This window comes from Varanus komodoensis, unplaced genomic scaffold (assembly GCF_004798865.1).
Source record: "Varanus komodoensis strain SLA01 unplaced genomic scaffold, ASM479886v1 scaffold29_1, whole genome shotgun sequence".
In the NCBI taxonomy this organism is placed as follows: Eukaryota; Metazoa; Chordata; class Lepidosauria; order Squamata; family Varanidae; genus Varanus; species Varanus komodoensis.
In genome coordinates, this window is record NW_025335759.1 from 10,941,383 (window position 1) to 10,962,475 (window position 21,093).

At 47.0% G+C, this 21,093-nt stretch overlaps 1 protein-coding gene across 1 annotated transcript in view; it reads right to left on the reverse strand.

The window, feature by feature from the left end:
• The window catches only part of PPP1R37 (protein phosphatase 1 regulatory subunit 37), a 47,954-nt gene that overhangs the window by 20,589 nt on the left and 6,272 nt on the right, over positions 1 to 21,093 (reverse strand). Inside the window, exons 2-3 of the mRNA XM_044434845.1 lie at positions 2,249 to 2,346; positions 1,045 to 1,090 (exon numbers count right to left, since the gene is read on the reverse strand). Of these exons, the coding sequence (XP_044290780.1) occupies positions 1,045 to 1,090; positions 2,249 to 2,346 (144 nt within the window). The remainder of the gene's footprint in view (positions 1 to 1,044; positions 1,091 to 2,248; positions 2,347 to 21,093) is intronic.

Consider the following 21,093-nt stretch of genomic DNA (forward strand, 5'->3'; position numbering starts at 1 on the left):
CCATCCTTCCATTACTGACCGCTGACTCAACTGCTCTTTCTTGCAAGGGCCAAAGGGGGCAACTCCGGAAACAACAGAGCTCTGCCCTTGACCAGTGGCCGTTCTGCCCATTTCTCTGCACAGCCCTTGTCCCATCCTTTCCCAATCCTTCTCCAGCACAAGGGCTATGAACTTTTCCAAACATACAAGGAAAGTGTACTGAATCAGAACCGTTGGTCTCACGAGTCAAGAACTTGGTACTGAACCATGAACATGAAGAATGTCCACAGGTTTGGCACTCCTTTCTGCCACGGAGCCAGACAGCCTAAAGCAGCTGCTCCCCCCTCCCCGCCCAATCACATACCAGCTGCTCAGCCTTTGCATGCGGCCCACTGCTCTTCCACTCCAGTGAAGTCCCCTCCCTCCACTACCTGAGGCCCTGGGAGTCGTCTGCCCTGCCCACCTGACCTGCCTCTCTCCAGCAGAGGAAGTTTACAGGCAAACGGTGGAACAAATGTGCCCTGCAAACAGCAACCTATTTCTGCAGTTCGAGCGAGGCTGCCCATTGATTTGTTTAGGAGAAGTACCTCTTGGGTTGTGGGATATTAAAACCAGGTGCGAGCACAGGGGAAGAAGGGAGGATCACCCCCACCGAGGCCAGGGGTGTGGGAGCAATTATATGTGCGCCCGCATGGGGCAACGTGGCTACACGGTGTGGCACATTTGCAAGCCTGCTTATAATTTTAAAATGGGGACTGCAAAAAGAATATTGGGGAGGAGAGGAGAGGAGACAAACCCATGAAATACAGTCAGTTTTGGAGCAGCAGATTTCACGGGCTCACCAGCAAAAAAGCTCTCTCAGCTCCCAATCTGAATGTTACAATATGCAATACAGGAGGCGCTCCCGGCATTTGCACCACTGAATCCGTGACTTTCAAGGAGAAAGGAACGGAACAAATTCCCAAGTGCAGGGCAGGAGGGAGATGCCGCAGCCTATCGTCAGTGCCCAGCGTTGTCCAAGGGACTATGATTTGCGCTCTGTTGACAGCATCCTCGCACGCATACCTTTCAGGTCCAGGCACTCTATCCTAGGAGTCAGGTCCTTAAATTCCTGCAACAGAGCAGCAGCCTTTTTACTACACATGAAAGGAAAATGATCAGGGAACAAGAAGAGCTGGAGGGAAGTGTGTACAGCCTGAAGCATCAAACCAGCCCAAACCCAGCCACTGCCTTATGACGCCCAGCCTGACCCTGGTCACCCCACCAGGGGCTGACTCTGTTTGCTTCAAGCCCAGCATTGAGTACAGGTCCAATCAGAGGGGACAGGCCAGACAAGTGGAGGGCCTTTCCTTTGGACTGGGCTGTGCCACTCTTGGGTCCAGTCTCAATTAAAACTAATTGATGAAACAATTCTGTTACGGACAGGAATCTTCTAGCCTGGCGCAGAAAGTTCTGAACTGAGCAGCTGCAGCCCAAACTGGCAGTGCAGTGGTGTGTGTGTGTGCAAGGCCTCAACTTAGGAAGAAAGGGCAAAACTAGCCTCCTGCGTTCACTTCTCCATGGCACAGAGAAAGAGACTGTGTGAATTTGGAAGGAAGGGAGTTGCCAAACTTGGTGAATTTGCACCAGAGCCTCTCAGGCTGGAGTCCAGCATATTTATTTCCCCGGAATAATGTCATATGCACCAAAATATTCCAAGCATCTGGGGAGAAATAAATATGGAGGCCTCCAGCTGAAAAGCGGCCCCAGTGAGCTTTTAGTCTGCCGTCCCTGGAAGTAGCCAAAATACAACCAAAAGGAAAGGGGAGTGTAACTCCTTCCACAGCAAACTATACCAGACTAGTTGCACTGTGCCAAGATGGGATCAGTGGAAAACCTGTCTCATCTTGTCTTTTTCTGGTGAGGGCTATACCACATGGTATAGGACAGGAAGCAGCCACCTGCACCCTGCAGAGCTTCCATCGCCCAGCAGAGAATGAGTTTGATGGACCATTAATCTGACTCAGGACAAGGGAGTTTCCTGGGCCCCCGTGAGAATCGGTCAGATCCACAAAAAGCAAACCAAAACAAAGCTGGGAACCCACACAGCCCAGTTCTGGGAAGACAGTGTTCTCGGAACTGGCCTCTTACTTGCGAGTATGGGAGGACTGTTGTTATTACTGCTTCCAGTTCCAGTTGCAACTGGACTCTGCAGTGTTTACAGAAATCCATCCTTGGCTTTGACGGGTACATCTAATAAATGTGTTGCTGCTTAAGGGAAAGCACGTACCTGGATCTGCTTCAGTAGTTTGGGTATCTGCTTGCAGTTTAACTTCTGACATGCTTGCTTGTAGGCAGTGAGAAGTTCCTCCACAGTCACATTCTGAGCTGAAAAGCATCACGAGGGAACACATGAATGATCCCAGATCCATTTGATTTGTGCTTGTTATGCGGAGCTAAGGAACTCAAAGCCGCCAGCACTTAACAAGATAGCAGCATCAATAAAAGGAACAAACAGAAAGGGTGGGAATTGTCAAAAGCTTCAGTGATGTTCAACAAGTCATCTGGTCACAGAATCAGAGAGTCAGACGGGACCATCGTTTTGTCTCACTCCCTCCTCTGCAGAGGATCTGCCACATAGCCTGCAGCTGAAGCATCTCTGCCAGACGGTTCTTCCGGGCTCCTTAAGTGCCTCGTGGAAAGGAGAGCCCAAGACTTTTCAAAGCAATGTGTTCCACTGCTTAACAGCTCTCACTGTCAGGAAGTTTCTCTTAACGCTTAGCCAAATCTGCTCCCAGTAGTACTTGTTCTGCCCTCTGGAACAACAATGCACTCAGCTCCACCTTCAGCATGGCAACCCTGTATATATCTGACCACTGCTACCACACCTGCCCTCCGGTTTCTCTTCTCCAGGCTAAACATACCGTTTTTTGAAATGTTCCTCAAAGAACCTGGTCTTCATAGGACTCGAGAACCATCACCATCCTGTTTGAACTTATCTGGATGCATTTAAACTTGTCAATGTCATTCTTAAAAGAGGGTTTTCACTCCACAGGTGGCTTGGCTAATATAGAACATAGCTGAACTGCTACCTCCTGTGATCCAGACAGCATGTTTCCGTTAACACAGACTAAGATGCCTAGAGATTTTTTTCTCTTTTAACAGCTGTATCACTCTGCTATCTTACAATCAGCTTAGCGGAATACTAAAACACCCAGATCCTTTCCACATGTACTGGTGCTGCGCCAGGTCTCTCCCAACCTATACTGGCATCTTTGATTCTTCTGCATCCAAATGCAAGACTTTCCATCTAGGTTCAGCTCTGTGTTCCAATGTCGCTTGAAACTTGATTTTGCCTTCTACTGCACTAATCCCTGCCAGCTTTGTGTCATCTACAGATTTGACAAACGTACCCTCTGCAACCTCAACAGAGTAATGAATGAAGGTGTTGAGTGGCACAGCATGAGCTGTGGGTCAGGACAGAGCCCTGCTGAAGGGCATTTGCGACCTCCCTTGAGGCTAATACAAAAGCATAAATGAGCATGTTCTGCACATGGATGCTCAATAGTTGTGAAGCCACCTAAGAGTTCTTCAGTATAGTTTTGATCTGCAGAATAATTCATGTTCTCCAGACAGATTACAACAGCGGAAACCCCACTATGTCACAGAAATATTTTAAAATATAGAAGAGCGTGCAAATATTTCAAAGAATACAGCACAACATGGGACTCCGTATAACAGCCAGAAGAGCTTAGAACAGGTCTCTAAAATACCGGGAAGAAAAGAAAGGTCTTTGCCTGTTGCTGGAAAGATTCCAACAAAAGCACTGGATGAAACTCTTCAGGAAGCGAATTCCAGAAAGGAGATGCTGTAGCTGAGAACAGGCTAACAGCATCTCTTAAAGTCAACAGCAGTAGCATATGAGCCACATATCATCATCTTGTCAAAGATCTTACAGGGAACCTTGTCAAAAGCTTGTAGTAACAACTGGACCTTTGCAGCCAGGTTATACTGTGGTGCCACATCCCTTCTGCTTTAAGGATGACTGACTCTTTAAAAAAGACATACCACCCCTACAGAAAAAAAATTGTGGAGGGAAATTAAACCCTGCTCTGCTTCTCCATTTGCAAGCTACTCCTGGTAGTCATTAAGAGAAGACTGGACCACAAACGAGTTTAAAAACCAACACTTTTCTGCCTATAAGAGCCAAGACATAGACTCCAATTCTCCATCTCTCCTCAAATTAAGAAGCTTGGAGGGGGCAGGAGAGGGAACAGCAGCAGATAAATGGAGAAGGCAGAGAGGGGCAAGCAACTAAGTGTATGGGGGGAAACAGAGCGGGGAGGGAGAGTTTCACCTAGGAGTTTAAGGCTGCTGTAAGCAAATTCGGATACTGCATTCCCAGCCCCACCAGTCTCCACTTCACCCCCAGTTCTCAGCACCAAAAGACAACGTTAAACAAATATTCCCAATTCCCCGCTGCTAACATTCATTTTCTAGGATTTTTCCAGGCAGGCCCAGAAGGACCAAGCTTATGGCTGGTGTTAGCAGATGTTGCATAACAGGAGAATTTGCCAGAATCCTGACATCAGCCATGAAGTACCATTTACTGGGGCAGAGAATCGGGTTAGACCACATATCCAAATTAGGTCTAGCTGCAGGATGCAAGCTGTGAGGCATTGGGCTTTCTCATAGCTGAAACTGTATTCTGTACAATTCGGCTTAGCTTCTTGGGAATCTGAGCTTGTTTCCTTTGAAAGGCAAGTTTGCAGTTCATACAATTGTAAAAAAAAAAAAAAATATTTATATATTAAACGTAATTCCTGCCTTTCAAGGAAGCTAACAAAAATACAAAGAAAGAAAAAGAATGTGCTTCAAAGCATGCCACCAACTTTTGCAGATACCTCCATAGCCAGAGAAACTCACTAAATTATGATGTCCACATGCTGGGGCAGAGATTCAGTGCCCCAAAACATACTGCTGCAAAATTTCTTGCAAAATGCCCAGCAGAAAGTTGAGTTCAGCTAGACTGGAAAGAAGCAAACCCACTAGTGTTTCTGTTATGACACTGTGGCCTCTTTTGCCTTACCTAAGGCCCCCGCCTCTGCTTCAAGCCCCTGTCACCTTGAGACCACTGGCTGCTTTGAAGGTTAGGGTGGAATCAAAGTCACTATTTTAGCGGGGAATGGGACCTGCAGAAGAGGCACGGGTCCCTTGGGAGGAAGGGGGCAGAGGCTCCACTCTTGTCAGCAACCCAGGTGAGCATCCGACCCAATCCTTTTGGTGCTAGGGCACCTGGATTTTTTGCACCCTTGCCTGTCAAAGTGCTCTCTTGCAAAACAAGAAAAACACACTTGGTTTATACAGCTCTGAGTTCATCTTGTGGCAGGATTTGAAGGAACCTAGCACAGATTTTTAGGGTGGGAGCAGTCAAAGTGCACACAGTTCTTAAATCGCACGTGCCACTTCCGAAGGAGTCTCTATCAGAGCAGCCCATCTCCCCACTCCAGTACACCTTCCTTCCTTCCTTCCTTCCTTCCTTCCTTCCTTCCTTCCTTCCTTCCTTCCAAGAGGAGGCCACTTAGCGGGCAGACAGCAAGTACAGGCCTATTATTAAAACAAGAGATTCTGGCAGCTCTTAAAAGCTGCCCTCAGAGCATCTTTTTGCACGCACACACAATTCTGGGCTTCTCTGAAACCCAAGATTGAGCAGTATCAGCCTTGTGGTTGACTAGGAAGCCTGGCACCAGCATGTAGACGGGTAAGAATCATTAAACACACAAACACACACCCAAGCAACCAGACGGAGGCTGACTTGAAATGCTCCAGGAGCTGCTGAACAAACAGCTCTGTATCACAAAACGGAGACTGCTGTGCAGGGATCCAATTACAAGGTCGTAATCTGGCCTGGATTACCGAAGCAGAACGGTACCTCCACCCCCCATCTCAGTTCAGAAAAGGATAACTCTGCCACTAATGTAAAATATTGGGAGGGAGGAGAAATTTCCAAATGGCTGCAGTTGCTGAACATGTCTATTTTAACTGCTTTATGTGCCAACCAAACATTAAGACATAAGAGAAAGAACCCTTCCGACTAGCTTCCAATGTTGCTCTGGTTGTTCTTTAAAAAAGATCCTAAGACTAGCAAGTATTTCGGCAAGAACCTGCCAAGTTTCTCCATCGTCAGAAAATCTAAACTCACAGTGTATTATTCATTTCAATGCGCTATTTTAACGTGCAGTCGGTTCTCTGCCGCCAACATTATTTTAAAGGAAATACTGCCAATTCTCACAGTGGCAGGAAACGAACTGAAGAACTGCGACAATGGAGCAGGGTTAACGGTGCTTTGAGGAGGACGAACTTCTGCTTTCTCGGAATGAGCGATGGGTGGCCAGAAAACATGGAATGCGTTGCTGACGGACCTTCCTCTGCTTAGCGCCACTTTTCTTGGAAACCGTACTGAATCATCTGCCCGTCCACCCCTGCTCCTCCAAACATGCAAATACAGGGGAAGCTCCTACCACTGGTTTCCAAACGTGTTCCAGCTAACAAAGACGCCCTGCAGCGTTCAGCTACTAACACGATGGCCATCTACTAGGGAAAATGAGTCTGGGTTTTCATGACATCCCACTGAATATGGAGGGGCTAGGCACTCCCATACAGAATGATCGGAGCCAAATGACACCGGTCGTGTTGGAGGGAGCTGCAGCAAGCACGGCTTCCTGCTGGAACTGCAGGGAGTACCTGCAACAGCTCCGTCTTGGATGCACTGCCTGGCCTTCCACCTCTTTCACAGAGAATTCTACCTACTTGAAGAGGGCTGAGCATTACACTTTTACGAAATGTAGGGGAAAAGAAACACACAGTAGTCAGAGCTCTGGAAATAACATGCTACCAGAGCTATCTTATGCCTTTGCACTTCCTTATGGCCTCCTGCCGATTTCTATTTCCATAAATTAATAGTAATTGCTGCTATAAAGCATTTCCTATGCATCAGAGGGTGCCATATAATTTTTGCAACCTTTTAAGTCCAGCCAGGTTATTATCCCCTTGTTACGGGTGGAAGGAAAGCCTTGGGAATGAATCTTGGAAGCCTAATAGCTTAACTAAATCCACCCAGTGAGTTTATGTTGAGACAAAATTTGAACTGGATACTTCCTAACACGTGGATCCATCTGTCCTAACCATTATGCAACACTTCCATTATTTCCTTTTTCTTTCCTTTCTCTACCATGTCAAGACAAAACACAGATACCGTCTGACCAGCCTCCTCAGACATCAGTCCTGGCAGCCCTGCTCTCGTCCTATGTGCGTGTAATCAAATAGGTTGGGACAAGAGACAGTGGCAGTTGCGGTGCTCCTTCCCACTACGGATCGGCTAAGTTCTCCCTTCTATTTTTATGCAAGGTCATTTCTGTTGCTGTTTTTCCTGAAATGTGGGGTACAGACATCAAACAAAATTAAACTAAAATACTGCATACAAAGTTCTCTTCTTAAAATTATGAACAAATGAGTACATTTACACACATACTGTTGCTTTTTCATCTAATACTTCTTTAATATAAGAGAGGATTTTGTGCTGTTTATGAATAGCTTTGTCTACATAATTCCTCTGGGACTTGTCACGATGCGACCAAAGAAAGTTTTTGAAGTGTGTATGTATGTGTGCGTGTATGAATGGTTTTGTATAACCCCATCACAAAGCTTTGTGAATCCAAGAGAACATGAAGTATGTGGGTTATTATCTTGCTTAATACTGAGTTACTTGATCCAAACATAATTTTTTACTCCTGGGAATCTTCCCATTTCCAGTCCTTTGTTCAATGTAAGGAGAAGAGATTTTCTTGCTATAAATACTGAATGCACGAGGAATAAAATACTGTATGACACGTCTTGAGAAATTTCCGGTGTTAAACATTTCCGTCATGATTTGTTTTTCGGCGCCAGGCTAAGACCTTTTTATTTAAAACTTATTTTAAATAAATTAGCCGAGAATGCACCGGGGGTTTTAAATGTTTTTTTCTTTTTTCCTTTTAAATTGTTATATTGTTATTGTTAATGTATTTTTTTTTTTGTATTTTTTGTGAGCCGCCCCGAGGCTTTGTTGCGATGGGGGCAGCACAGAAATGTTTTAAATAAATAAATAAAAAGAAAGAACCGCAGACGCGGTATATGAGCAATGGTCTTTGTTCCAAAATGCTGGAAAAGGCAGGGCCTCCCCACCCGCCTGGGAAACATTTACTCACTGAGGGCCAGCTTGTCACAGGTTGGTGCCCGGCACAGAAAGTCTACATGGCCATGCCCACCCCACCCCCCCCATACCATTCCTAATGTGCTCCTGAACCTCCCCACCAGAAGCAACAGACACAGACCTGCATGTTGCAATTGTCATAACAAAACACACGATTACAGTCATTTATCTCGTTTGTATTGTATACCTGTCTTTGCCTTCCCTTTCGTTGTAATACATAGTCCAATCTTCCAGCAAGCCTACAGGCAGGTAGAAAGCAAAGACAACATTAGCAGTATCTCTTGCAAGGTTGGTTCTGGAGGGCTAGACAACCAGGTGCATACAGAAAATATAAGCACATACATTGCAAAAGCCTCGCTGGCTACCTGCTTTCTAGCATGGGCCCTTCGGGCCCTTCGTTGCCTTAAGCTAGGGCTGAAGGACCACCAGCAGTGGCTGCATTCACTGGCCCCTGAAGAAGGCAGAACCATGGGGAAAGGATCAACCAGGAAGGCTCAACCCTCTGGCAGAGCCTTCCTGGTTTTGCATACCTCAGCTTATTTCCCACAGAGTGCCTTGCCTGGCTACCATTTACTTAAGTTGAATAATTTGGTTTGTATGGCACAGAACCACTGCAAGTAGGGAATTTAAGCAAATTTGGGTTTCTTCTGGACTTTTCATTCCATTCCCACCTTCAAAACAAAACACAGTGCTTTGTGATGTGCAGGGAGACCGAGGGGGTGGCCAAAGCTGGCCTGAGTCCCATTTTTTGGAAGAAAGGCAAAGCATAAATGCATCAAACAAGAACAAATAAATAAGGCATTTCCAAGCGGGAGACCCATCGCGACATACCCATTTCCTCCTACACAAGCCAGGAGACAGAAAGGGGGGCTTTTGACCCCTTGTCCTCATATGAAAAGGAAGAAAGCTTTGGCAGAGTTCTCTCCCATCATATCTCGGTAGCTCATTTCCACTCCCTTCCCTCGTCAGATGCTTCACACTCGGGTGGAGGGGAGATGCCTGCACAAGCACAGCAAAGGAGGGGGAACAGGGGAGAGGGGTTTTTCCTCCTGTTCCAGTTCCACTTCACCTCATCAAAGCACCAGCATGGACATGTTGGCTGGGAAATGTGTGACCCAACTAGCCCAAGGAAAAACGAGCAACAGGTGGCAAGGGGATTTTAAACCCTGCCATCATCTGATTAAGTAGCAGCCCCATTCTGGCCATGTTGATAGAAAAATCTCACTGAACTCATTGCTACCAGTTGTAGCTATCACTGATTAAAGCAACCTTCTTTCCATTTATCAACGAAACACATCTAGCTATCAGCCAAAAACACAATATCCGGACCCACAGTACAGTTTTAAAAATCACAAACCCCACCCAGCCATATTTGCTCTTGCCCTGGTCAATCAAACAAAGGTTCAGCTGACGTTTTTACAGATTAAAGTCTGCAGCCTGGCTCCAACCACAAGTGTATGTGTGCCCTATTGATGCTGAAGAGAAAGCACAATGCGAAACACATTTGAAGAGGCCACTAATAAATGCTAAAACAAAACAAAAAAGCCCTTAACATATTTATTCCCATACTGTACCCAACCCATTTTTGAGTTTTTAAACTTGGAGGAAGCCTAACAACTGATTGTGCCTTTGCTCTGTAAATGAAAGGGAGCAGGATCATGCCCCCTTCTTCCAGAGGGATTCAGGAGCTGGTGGGACGGAGGCTGCCTAGGCGATGGTGGGGGAGAGACACAGAAGAGGACAGATCCGCTTACTGTGGCCGTCTGTACTTGGCGCCTGGCCCAGCTCAGCTCAGCTCAGCAATACAAAACTTGCACTAAGGTCGAGTGCAAACGTGGGATTTTCTCTCTCTCCAGAGGGCTTAAACCCTTGCAGCGTTTCCTTTTATGTCTGAACATGGCGGTGTGTATGTGAGCCTTGGCAGGCTCTGCTAGAAAATGTGTTTACAAAATATCCAGAAGAGGTTGTTCGGATTTGAAACGGGGGGGGGGGGGGGGGAGAGGGAAGGGAAGTGAAAGACCAGAGGGAGGGAGAAAGAAGGAAACCGCACGTCTGGGAAAGTATGGCTGTGCTCTCGGGGAGGGCAAAGGGAGGACTCATCGCACTGTCAGCTAGGTGAGCGGCAGGACACCTCATAAAGCCAACTGGACTCCTGCAGTTTGCTCCCCACCTTCCTCCTTGGTCCTCCCCACCACTGCTCTCATCACTGCCCTGTTCCTTCATCGCTCCTTTTTTAACTACCAGAGCCTCCAAAACGCACAATTAACGTCATTGGAAAAACTGGCCCCATAAAATTGTTCAAATGTGTCCACAATTTTTTTTATTATAATTTGTCCGTATTTCAGAAGAGCATTTTTCCCTTATGCATAGTTTTGACTGGTCAAATTCTTTCTGTGTTTCAGCGGTCAAAGGCAGATCAGAAGCGAAGTAGGTAACGTGCACAGAAATCGATACGGTGAGACTGCACGAAAGCTCATCTGCAAACCGGTGACGGTCACGCCAAGGTGCGACTTGGGCACTGGGACTGTCACTGCAGGCAGAAGGGGCCAAAATGAGTCTCACTAGCAAAACTCTGCAACCCACGATTAAGTTGGTCTCCCGGGTTCAGACAACACGACAACCCACTGTGGAAGTTCGATAGAGGCTTGTTGCCAAAAAAGACGACACTCCATGAGACGTCGTCTGGGTTCGGATGACAGAAAAGTCACTGTGGCTAATTACCCACGATGAGCGGTCCTGTCACGCTGGCGGAAGAAATAATCTAGGAAAATAAATGGATGGATGAGAACGTGTCCACAGCATCAGCTTGCACTGCTGCTTGGGATGGGGACAGATGAGACAAGGTAACAGTCACAGCAAAGGGCTACAGCAGCAAAGTCTCTTCAGGCTTCACTACGGGTCAGGCTGTAGCCTGGGCCCACGGGGCAAAGAGCCGTCCACGGCGGCCCAACAGGACGCGCCATCGCTCCCAGACAGGGAATCCTGCTGCAACCTGCTGCATGTTCTTCAGCATCACACCCCAGCCCCAGCCTGTCCTTGGCCATCCACCTATGGTTCTGCTCACTGCCTGTGTCATCGGTACGCCTGATGCCAGCCTGATACCCCGAACAATTAACCAGCCTTAATTTGTTAAAAGAAAGCCGCTTCCATCTGCCATTAGGATATTAATGCAGCTTTAACAGATGGTTCCTTCCCATTGCGATTTCAACCATCAGATTGTGCGTGCGCCTTTTGCAAGAAAATAAAGTCTGTCAGCTTTAAAAGTTTATGTGGTAATTTCATAGCAGTGTGGGAAGTGCAGCAAAATACCTCCAGAGGCAATCAATATTCCTCTGGTTACCAGATAGTCTATTCAATAGATAATTAGAAATGAAGGTAGTTTTGGTTCTTTAACTCCTCACCACTGTTGTATTTTTATACAGTAAAGTACCAGGTTATCTGGACAGGAGCTCAGCTGGTCCTGAATTAGGCAAGAGATTTAGTCTCTGCATCACTGCTAGAAAGTACTATGGGTGGACAGCCAACTTGGAAAGGAAGCCCCTAAACTAGCAGATGAGGGGCTACTTTTGGGGTTTGCTTCCATTCTTCTGAACAAAAAGGTGCAGCTGCTGTTCTCGAACTGAGTTCCTTCATCTCAATCCCCCGACAGGAGCCGGGTCTTGACACAGGTCCTTCTTGAGAGCAAAAAGCACAGAAATGAACTTCTCCTGCAGGAAAATGTGTGCAAAAGCAGGCACGAAAAACATTTTGGCTACAGTCTGAAGACCGAATCAGTGAGGTGTGTTTTCCAGAAAATCTGAGTTGGAGATTTTTCCAGTGCAAATAGGTTCTTTTAATAAGGGTACTTGCATGGGGCAATTTTCAGTCTCTACTAGAAAATTGCAGGAAACTTGCAGCCCTCCAACTTATACCTCACCACTGGCTATGCTGGCTAGAAATGATGAGAGACACAGGCCAAGGCATGTGGGGGCTACAAATCACGCAGCCCTGCTCTAGAGAGACCCAATTTGGCATGATGATTTGAATTGCCTCTAGTAAACAACAACACTAAAAAAAAAGTACATTATGTCAAGCACGTTGACCTAAACCACCCCAGGGGGCAAACTGCAAAAACCGTGTGCTCTGGAGGATGATCCTGGGGCACGGAATACTTCTGCCTCCCAATTCCAAGAGTGAAAACTAAGCTAGGCTCTGACCTTGCCGCAGGGAGTCCATGCTCTGACCCCCCCACCCCCACCAGCCAGCGCAGAAGGAACTGCACCAGCAGCCTCTCTGTAATCAAGACCTTGACCTCGGAGAACGGGCAAAGAGTCGGCTGCAGGGAGCGGGGGTTGCAGAAGGCAGGCAGGATGGATCCTGCATCCTCTGCAGACTCCTACATTGCCCCTGCAAAGCAGCCCAGCTGATGGCCAAAACTGGCCATCTTGCAGAAATGCGGCATGGGACTGCTCTGCTCTTCGCCACTGCTGCTCTTCCGACTCTGCCATAGGAAGCCTGGGCGCCTCTGAGTTCATAGGCTTTGGGGCATCTTGACTGGACTGCACCCTTAAACGTTATAGTACACAGGTTTTTACTTTTTTACATAGGTCCGTGTAAGTGACATGCGTTTCCCTTACACTGACTGGGCCTGCATGACAAATCAAGCCACCATGGCTTCGCATGTATCCGAGTGAGGCGTTTTGTTTCGAGGGTGGCTGGCTTCTAAGCCACCCTGACAAGCCGTGGCCTGTTGCAGGGCTTGCATGCCCACGGTGGCCTGCCGCATCGATCACATCCAAACAGCCCGATGCACCAGGGGGCAAGCCAAAATGTTGCCGAGCAGCTTGGCAAGAGGAGCAAGAAAGGCTTCCTGTTCTGGCCAAGCAGCTCGGAGCACAGCACAGCTCAGTTCCCGTCTACCATCACTGTGACCGCCAGCCCAAAAGGCTACCTGGTGCCTGCAGGAGCAGAGGGAGCTGCACTCCGCTGGGTCTCCTCTAGAGGAGGCCAAGGAGCTGCTGCACCTAGCAGGAGGGTGTGTTCTGCACAGCTTCTTCTAGAACAGACAGAGCAGAATGGAGCCCCCCCCCCCCCCTGCTTCTGAATGAGGCCAAGCAAAACATGACCCAGCTTCCCAGCAGGTAGGAGCAGTTCAGCAGCCCCTCTCTGCCGGGACCAGCCCTGCCACCCACCTGCCCTTGCAGGAAATCAGCACTGGAGCCTCCCACCACTTCCGTGGCCCACCTGGTGACTGGATGGGCCAGGGGACAGTGCCCATCGTTTCAGCCTGCATGTGAGCAGGCCGGAATTACGGGTGGCGGCGGCGGGAAGGGGGCAGCCCTGGTGCTCCAGCAGTGTCCCCTGGGACACCTGCAAGAGGGCTGAGGGAGGAGACGAGGTGCCCAACCCTCCATGCGCCCCATGTGTCCAGTGCATTGCTGGTACAGTGGCCTGCTGTGGACCTCTCCACTGTTCAAATTTACGTGGGGGGGCAGCAAGAGACTGGAAGCCGTTGACACGCGATTTAATTTTGGCCACTCAAAGAAATGTGAGCGACGTGCTGACAACCGCTCAGCCATCTCAACAGAGTTCAACTCTTTTCCTATAAAGTTGTTATGGGACACCTTCTATTTTGCTATCACTATTTATTAGGATTTCACCCTGTGGCATATGTGTATTTCTATGTTGTACATGTATTTTCTCATGCAGAGGCCACAACCAATCGTCTAAAAACAGTACTTGCAACTCTGCAACTGCCTAGCTGGTCAAGCACTGTACTTGTGACTGCCAGCCATTTTTCCTTATGGAAACATAAAGCACTGGAACAGTTCTGACCTGTTATCACCAAGCAAACTGCAGCCAGCTTCAAATCTAGGTCTGGCCAGTGACTGCCTGGAAGCCATTGAGAGTCCCAGGTGGATTGCTTTGAATTTCTTGATGGAAGAAAGGCAGGTAGGGATGTCAATAAACACATTTTCTTGGATAACATCAACAGACCCAGCAGGATTCAGTGCATGAATGTAGGTAAGTGGTTTGCAGAAACTGTACACACAGGGAAGAATGAATGACAGTCTGCAGCAAACTCCATATGAAGCATTGTTCATTAGGTAGCCCCTTCTAACGACTTCATGGTCTGAAGTGCCGGGCAACAAAGAAAGGATGCAAATATAACTAAACATCCTCTTTGTCTGCTCTCTCTTGAACTAGCCAGCTTTCCGATTTGTAGCCCCTGGGTCCTTTACCCACAGGCTTGGCTCTTGACATTTCAGTTCCCTGCATGGGCAAAATCACTGTTTGTTCCTCCACAAAGCCAACTGATTTTCCATCTGGGACTTCGGCCAAGAGTCAGGACACAGACATTAACCCCTCTGTGGTCTCAGCTTTCGTGAGCTTGCCAAGATTTGTCTTTCACAACCAAACAAACCCACGCTGGCAAACAAAAGTACTGATGACAAGGCAGACCCTTGGTTCTGACTGAGTAGCTACAGGCAGGGTGGGAGGGGAAGGGAGAGGACTGAAAACATAGCAGTTGGCCTAGAAGTGGGAAGGAAACACCCCATCTCCAAGTGCTGATGGAAGAAAGTGGGATAAATCAGCCTAGACCAGAACTCCATGCACAGGAGGCAGCCCAGGCATGGCACTCGACCTTCGCAGAAACCACAGGGCTACTGCCAAAAGTGTCACCTTTGTGCCAAGAATTCCAGCCCTGTAATGCATAACAAGACTCACCTCATGCCCTTTATCAGTAGGCTGAGCAGCCACATCAGTAGCAGAACCGGCAGGGAAGCACACGACACAATGGTGTCAGGATGCTGCGAAAGTATTACTTTACACATACCCTAAAGCAAAAATGTTAACTTTACAGAAGAGGACTCAATATGGGGTTATTTAAAATAAATCCTTGCATTTTAAATATGTTTTTTAATCTGTTGTCCAGCTAACTTGAAGCAGCTTTTAGTTCAGCCTTCCCAGGCTTGGAGGCCACCAGATGTGTCAGAGAACAATCTTCCCCAGCCCAGCCGGCATAGTCAAGTTTTTAGCTGATTAACACCTTGTACATATTTAGGCAGAAAGAATCCCGACGACTCCCAGTATGCCCCAGCTATCCGTGTCATCAATTCAGTGTGGGGGCCCTGCAATGATAAAGCAGCTATAAATAACTTTACAACCCTCTCAAAACACCCTTCTTTTTTATCTAACTGTGGGGAGTCACAGCTTGTCAATGAGGGGGATTAACCACAGGTATGCTGGCAGTGTATAACCTGTAACTGCCCAGATCCCCGTGCAAAAAGCTGTCCAAAACTGCTTAAAAGAAATATCAAAGCTTTCAAAGTTTGCTCTGTGAAGTCCATAACCTCCACAGTCCTCTGAGCTTGAGCGAGTTGGGAGCTGCTTGCGTATACAAGGCATCCCAGGGAAAACATCAACCGTCATGACCAGACATGACTCAGCTGAGGTTTGGAAGGCGAAGGGCCCTCTGCAAAGGCAACACTTCAACTCACACCACACAGTGAACAAAACTGCATTATAAGCGTCAAAAGAGACAACTATATCAGCAAACAGAAGTATTTTTCAAGTTAATAAATGGGAATGTGTGTCTCTTGGGAAGGGAAAGGTTTCTATATCAGAGGCCAACATTTAAAAAAAAACCCTTGTTTCTGGATGGTTGCATGGGGGTGGGGGGGAATTACGCCTAAGCTAGAACCTGCACAACTTGCAAACCACCACAGTTATTACAGCCTCAAATAAACTTCCCATTGCCCAAGACCTTGATATTTTGGGGGAGGGGGAATTGTCAAGCCCCTAGAAAGGCTGACAACATAGCTGCTTCGGGCTTGAGGAGACACAGGCGTTAGCTCCATCCACCCAGTTCCCAAGCTTGCAGGCCCATGTCTTATCCCATGACCGTGCTTCTGCTTTCAGAACACCCCCATGCTTACTGTTCTTCAACTGCTGGAGCAAGACCTATAAAAAGATTGTGATGCCCTGACTTAAAGTGGGTCAAACCCAACATACACCCATTTACTTTTGGTTGAATTGCAGTTTTGTTTTTTCAATGGGAATGACGGGAGGAGAAACAAAACTAGAGAAGTGACAAACAGATGCTGAAATACGGAAAAGTGCACCCCATACTGCAGAAAGAGGCTTCACAATAAATTCTTGGGCTGAAAAGCCCTGTCTGCCAGAGGCAGTAATTATACTGTAAGGTGCTCTCTGTCATATTTTTACAATTGTGAGGGCTAGAAACATTAGCGTTTCAAAAATAAAATCTGAGGTTCCTGTGGATCAGACAAAAGGTTCCAAACACCCCACAGGTGTCTCTATTCCCTAGCCCTCCTGCAAGTGTTTAAAATGCTTTCCAACCAGTTGGACCAGTTCAAGGTGCCAAAACACTTTGTGAATGGGTCACCTCCCCTTGTTTAAAGACCACAGAAACTATGTAAGCTCACTGTCAACAGGAAGCACCCACCAATAATCAATAAATTCTCCCTACAATCAAAGAATCTTGGTTCCATGGCTGTTACCAAAGGAGCAAATTGAGGTACATGGAAGGAAAGACCTCCCTTCCCATTTAGTGAGGCAGTTTACATTAAACCTATCTGGATAATAGACACAATAAATATAAATAATTCAAATTTTAGACAGTGACCCTGCGGGAACGGCCTGTTCTTTCTTAATCTCTATAAGGCCACAGATGCAGAGAATGGAATTTCTATTAGTGGATCAGGATGCACAAGTGGGTCATGCTTTGACCCAAAATGGGTCACACAGTGGTTGGCACACTCCGCTTTGTGTTGGATTGTCGTTTTGGATGTTTGACAGGCCTCCTGTATCTCCTAATTATTAGGAAGGACAAAGAGGTGCAGGTGAGGGGCAGAGAGCTGCAACTACTAACACTCAGCCTTCTACCAACTGGTGGAATGTGCTGCCACAGGATGCAATAGCAGCTGACAAAAACAAATACACTCAGAGGAGAAGCGGAGTAGTGTGTTCGTGGCTATCAGCAAGGGAAGCCAGGTGGAGATTTCAGGTACACACAAACCATTTCATCGCCATAAATGGCCTGCTAGACCAAAGAGGCAATCGCCTGGATACAGCAAGGCAGCTCTGACGTTGCTATGAGATACAGGAGCTCTACTCTGTGTCCAGCAAGAAGAAAACAACTGCAGAGAAACTAAAGTGGATCCCATACTGCAAGCTGGAACCAAAAGTAGGGACTTTCATTTTGAAAATCTGCAGGTCACCAGAAAGACCAACCCAGCACCCGCATGGTGGGAGGAGTCTCTACCCTTGCTCTGCCAGGGGACGGAAATGGCCCTGACTTGGGACGGGCCTCACTGGAAGCCAAGCAGCAGGCCCTGCTGCTGATCGGTTGCCTTTTATTTGTTCAGGCCAGCACAACTCGTGACGCAGCCAACACGGCCAAACATGGGCTCGTGCCAGACACGCTGGGGCTGTGCATCAGCAGGCGGGTGCTGCCTGCTTGGGGCTGCAAGACAGTCGGGAGTGGGGAGAGGGTCAAGCAGTAAGACCACCAGACATGCCTCGGGGGCAACTTTTGGAGTTGTGGGTCATAAGTGACCATGGGGGGGGGACATGGTGCAGTACAAGCCATGCATAGCAGTACCAGCAAAGTTCAGGACTAAGCATTCTGCACGCACACGCGTGTGCGCGCGCTCTCTCTCTCTCTCTCTCTCTCTCTTGCGCGCTCTCATTCTTTCTCTCTGTGTATGCTCATGCAGCAAGTCGAGTTTCAGCTTCAGCATCCTTTTCAGTTTGGCTCAGACAGCTAGCTGAGGTTTTGGGGATGGGGGGCAATAATCCTGGTGGCAGGACCTGGCAGGTGTTGAGAAAAACAGGAGCCAAAACAATGTAGGCTACAAATACTGCAGAAGGAGCAGAGGGAAGTAGAGGATTCAGGGAAATACCTACCAAAATGTCTTGATAAAGAAACCAACTTAGGTATCATCAAAACCAAAACCAAAACCAAAACCAAAGAAGCCTAAAAAGTTGATACTTTAATAAACCTTATCTGCTATTGTTTGGAGTGACTCTACAATGCATCCCAAGCTGCAGTCTAGAAGAAAAGAAAGAACGGGGAGGTGTGGGAAAGTCCTGCCACTACTGTTTGCTGCCAGCACAAGGGATACGGCAACAGGCCCACCCTGTGGGGGAAGCCATGCACCTTGCAGCCACACTGCTGGGGCTGCAGCTAATCCAGGGCACAAAGCAGACTGCATGGACAAGGCTGTGCCAATGTGAAAGTGACTCATGGATTTCTGAAAACACCCTTTCCCGGCAGAGATGAAGCCTTGCAAAGCAGAAGACTTTCTTCTTCTTCTTGTCACCTGTTATTTGCATAATGGGCTGGGAGTGTGTGTTCCCTCTCTTTCATTACTGTGAAAGCAAGCAAAGGAAGCAATGAGGACACAGCCGGAACGTTCCGCAGGCCGGCTTTTTCACAACTCGCTTTGCATGTGTGTGACCCGGCGCCACAGCTCGGCTTTGTAGACTGGCCGGAATCCACAGCTGCCCTGGGCCAGGTCCCCACCGTGCCTTTTGCCCTCTTCTCCCGTGGATGTTTATCAGAAGAGGAGGAAGCAGAGACTGTGCTATGTTTCCCCAGACGGTTGGAACATTATGAAGAAGATGATTAATACTTTGCACTGTATGTAATGAATACAAAACCCTTCAAAACAATAGTCTGAGATAATATTACAACTAGCCAGTAAGAAGCTGTGCGCTTATCGCTTGGCTGCTTGCCCAGATGGGACTAGTACCTATCGTAGACAAGCAGAAAACTGCACCTGCCAGAGCTAAAATGGATTATTTTCCTTCAGAATCACTCCTCAAAGCTTCCTTTGAGCCTTCTCCTACTGGAGTTGGCCCCCACGCCTGCCCTTTTCTTATTAATTCTTTATCAAGTCCTGCTTTCCCTGCTATCCAATTCTGAGTTCACCGGGCAAAAGACCAGTTGTGTTCTACAGGATGGAATGCACAGGCAGCCACAAATATGTCAACATCAGTACCTAGAAAGCACCAATGAAACCTCTGTGGTAAACCTGTGGGTTCAAGAAGGGACTTCCTTGGACTGGCTTGTCATGTCTATGCGCATGAGTGCCTTCCAGCTGATCAGCAACAATCCTGCTGATCTCATGTCAGATGAGAATTTCCTCAAGCTGACCAGGCAGAAAAAGCCTGCAACTGGGAAGAGAGATGGTTTTCCCCATCACATCTTCCCCTTCGTTTTCAGGAAGAAGTAGCACTTCTTTCCCCCCAGAAGTACTCAGCTGATGCCAGTTTAGTATATTGTTGGTACTGGGTGGCTGGTAACTCATAAACATTACACACATACAAAAACATGCATTAAGTTGAGTGGGGAGGTTATTTGATGGAATGGGCTGCATTAATATTGTAACATTGCATTCAGACCCTGCTCTTCTTTTTTAAAGGAACCCAAGGAGACTTAGGACTTACGAAGTCACCCTCCATTCCATCTTAAGTTCACAACCACCACCCCGGGAAGGAGGTTAGGCTGAGCGTGAGTGACTGTCCCAAAGTCACCCAGCGAGCTTCACGGGTGAACTGGGCCTGGAGCCCAGATCTCCTGGGTCCCCAGTCCAACACTCTCACCACCATGCCGCACTGACTCGCGTCTGTTATCCATCTGTTGCTCTTGAAACGGTTCGTGTATTTTTAGCAAGCCATGACTTTACATTCTCAGCTTCATCTGCCGCATAGTACAAAGCTGATTTTATATTTAAGGCAGAAAAATAAGAACTTGTCTCGCAAGCGGTCTTCACAGCAGAGGATGAAGAGAAGATACCTGTCCCTGACTTGTTCGCAACAAGGCAGTGCAGAATCTTTTGGCGAGCTTAGCCCTTAATTCCTACACTAAGAAGGATGTGCAAAGAATTTCTAGCGAGGAGCAGCAATACAATGTCATCAAACTAAGTGAAGGCTGAACACAAATGCTACACATATAAGATGCCGCAATAACCTAATTTAAAGGGGCATTTGGTACAGAAAGATAAATGACTCATCTGCCGCCATCATCCCTGTTTGAACCAGTCCTTACTTTTAGATGACCAGCTCAGTAAACCCATCTTTAATGAAGAAAATATGGAATGATGAGTGACAAAATTACCTATAATGACAAAATTCTTTAAAGGGGAAATTACCTAGAAAATAAGGACTTTCTGGGGAAAAGTGCAGTTAGTTCAGTGTTTGGGCACTCTCCAAAACATGCACGTTGTGTGCAACACAACCATCCCAATTTACTTCCAGGGAAGATAGCTCAGCATATACATAGGAAACACGTACCGAACCGCTGCTACAGGATCTTAATCCTGCAGATGCCATCAGCCACAAAGCCAACGAAGTACGTTCCACTACCCAGTGATAGGAGATGGACATTTTCCAGTGCTTAACTTTTCCGTAGAAAATGTTCCATTTTGTAAGTTATTTAGTAAAAATTGTGTATTTATTAAGAATATGTTTATGCACTGCTTAATATAACACATTTTCTAAGATGTCTGAATGTATGCCAGTTGAAAACATAATATTCAGCAACGCTGGCAGTGCCAAAGTTGTAATTAATATTTTTCAGGTGACTCAAATACATCTATGTCACAAAACCAAACAGAACTTAATTAAATAGTAACATTGAAACTACAACTGACCAAGAAAAAGGTCTTCACAATATCACATTTAAATCACATTAAATATGCAGTAAATTTCTTCCTCAAATATTTTTGGCCTAATGCTTGTGGTGTGCTGGGACGACAAATTCACAGGGGCGCTTTTTTAGCTTTGTTGGTTTTAAATACAAATAAAATAAACATATTAAACTATATCTCTCTCTCCAGAGCATCAAAACACTTTCTGGTACAAACTGTTCTTTA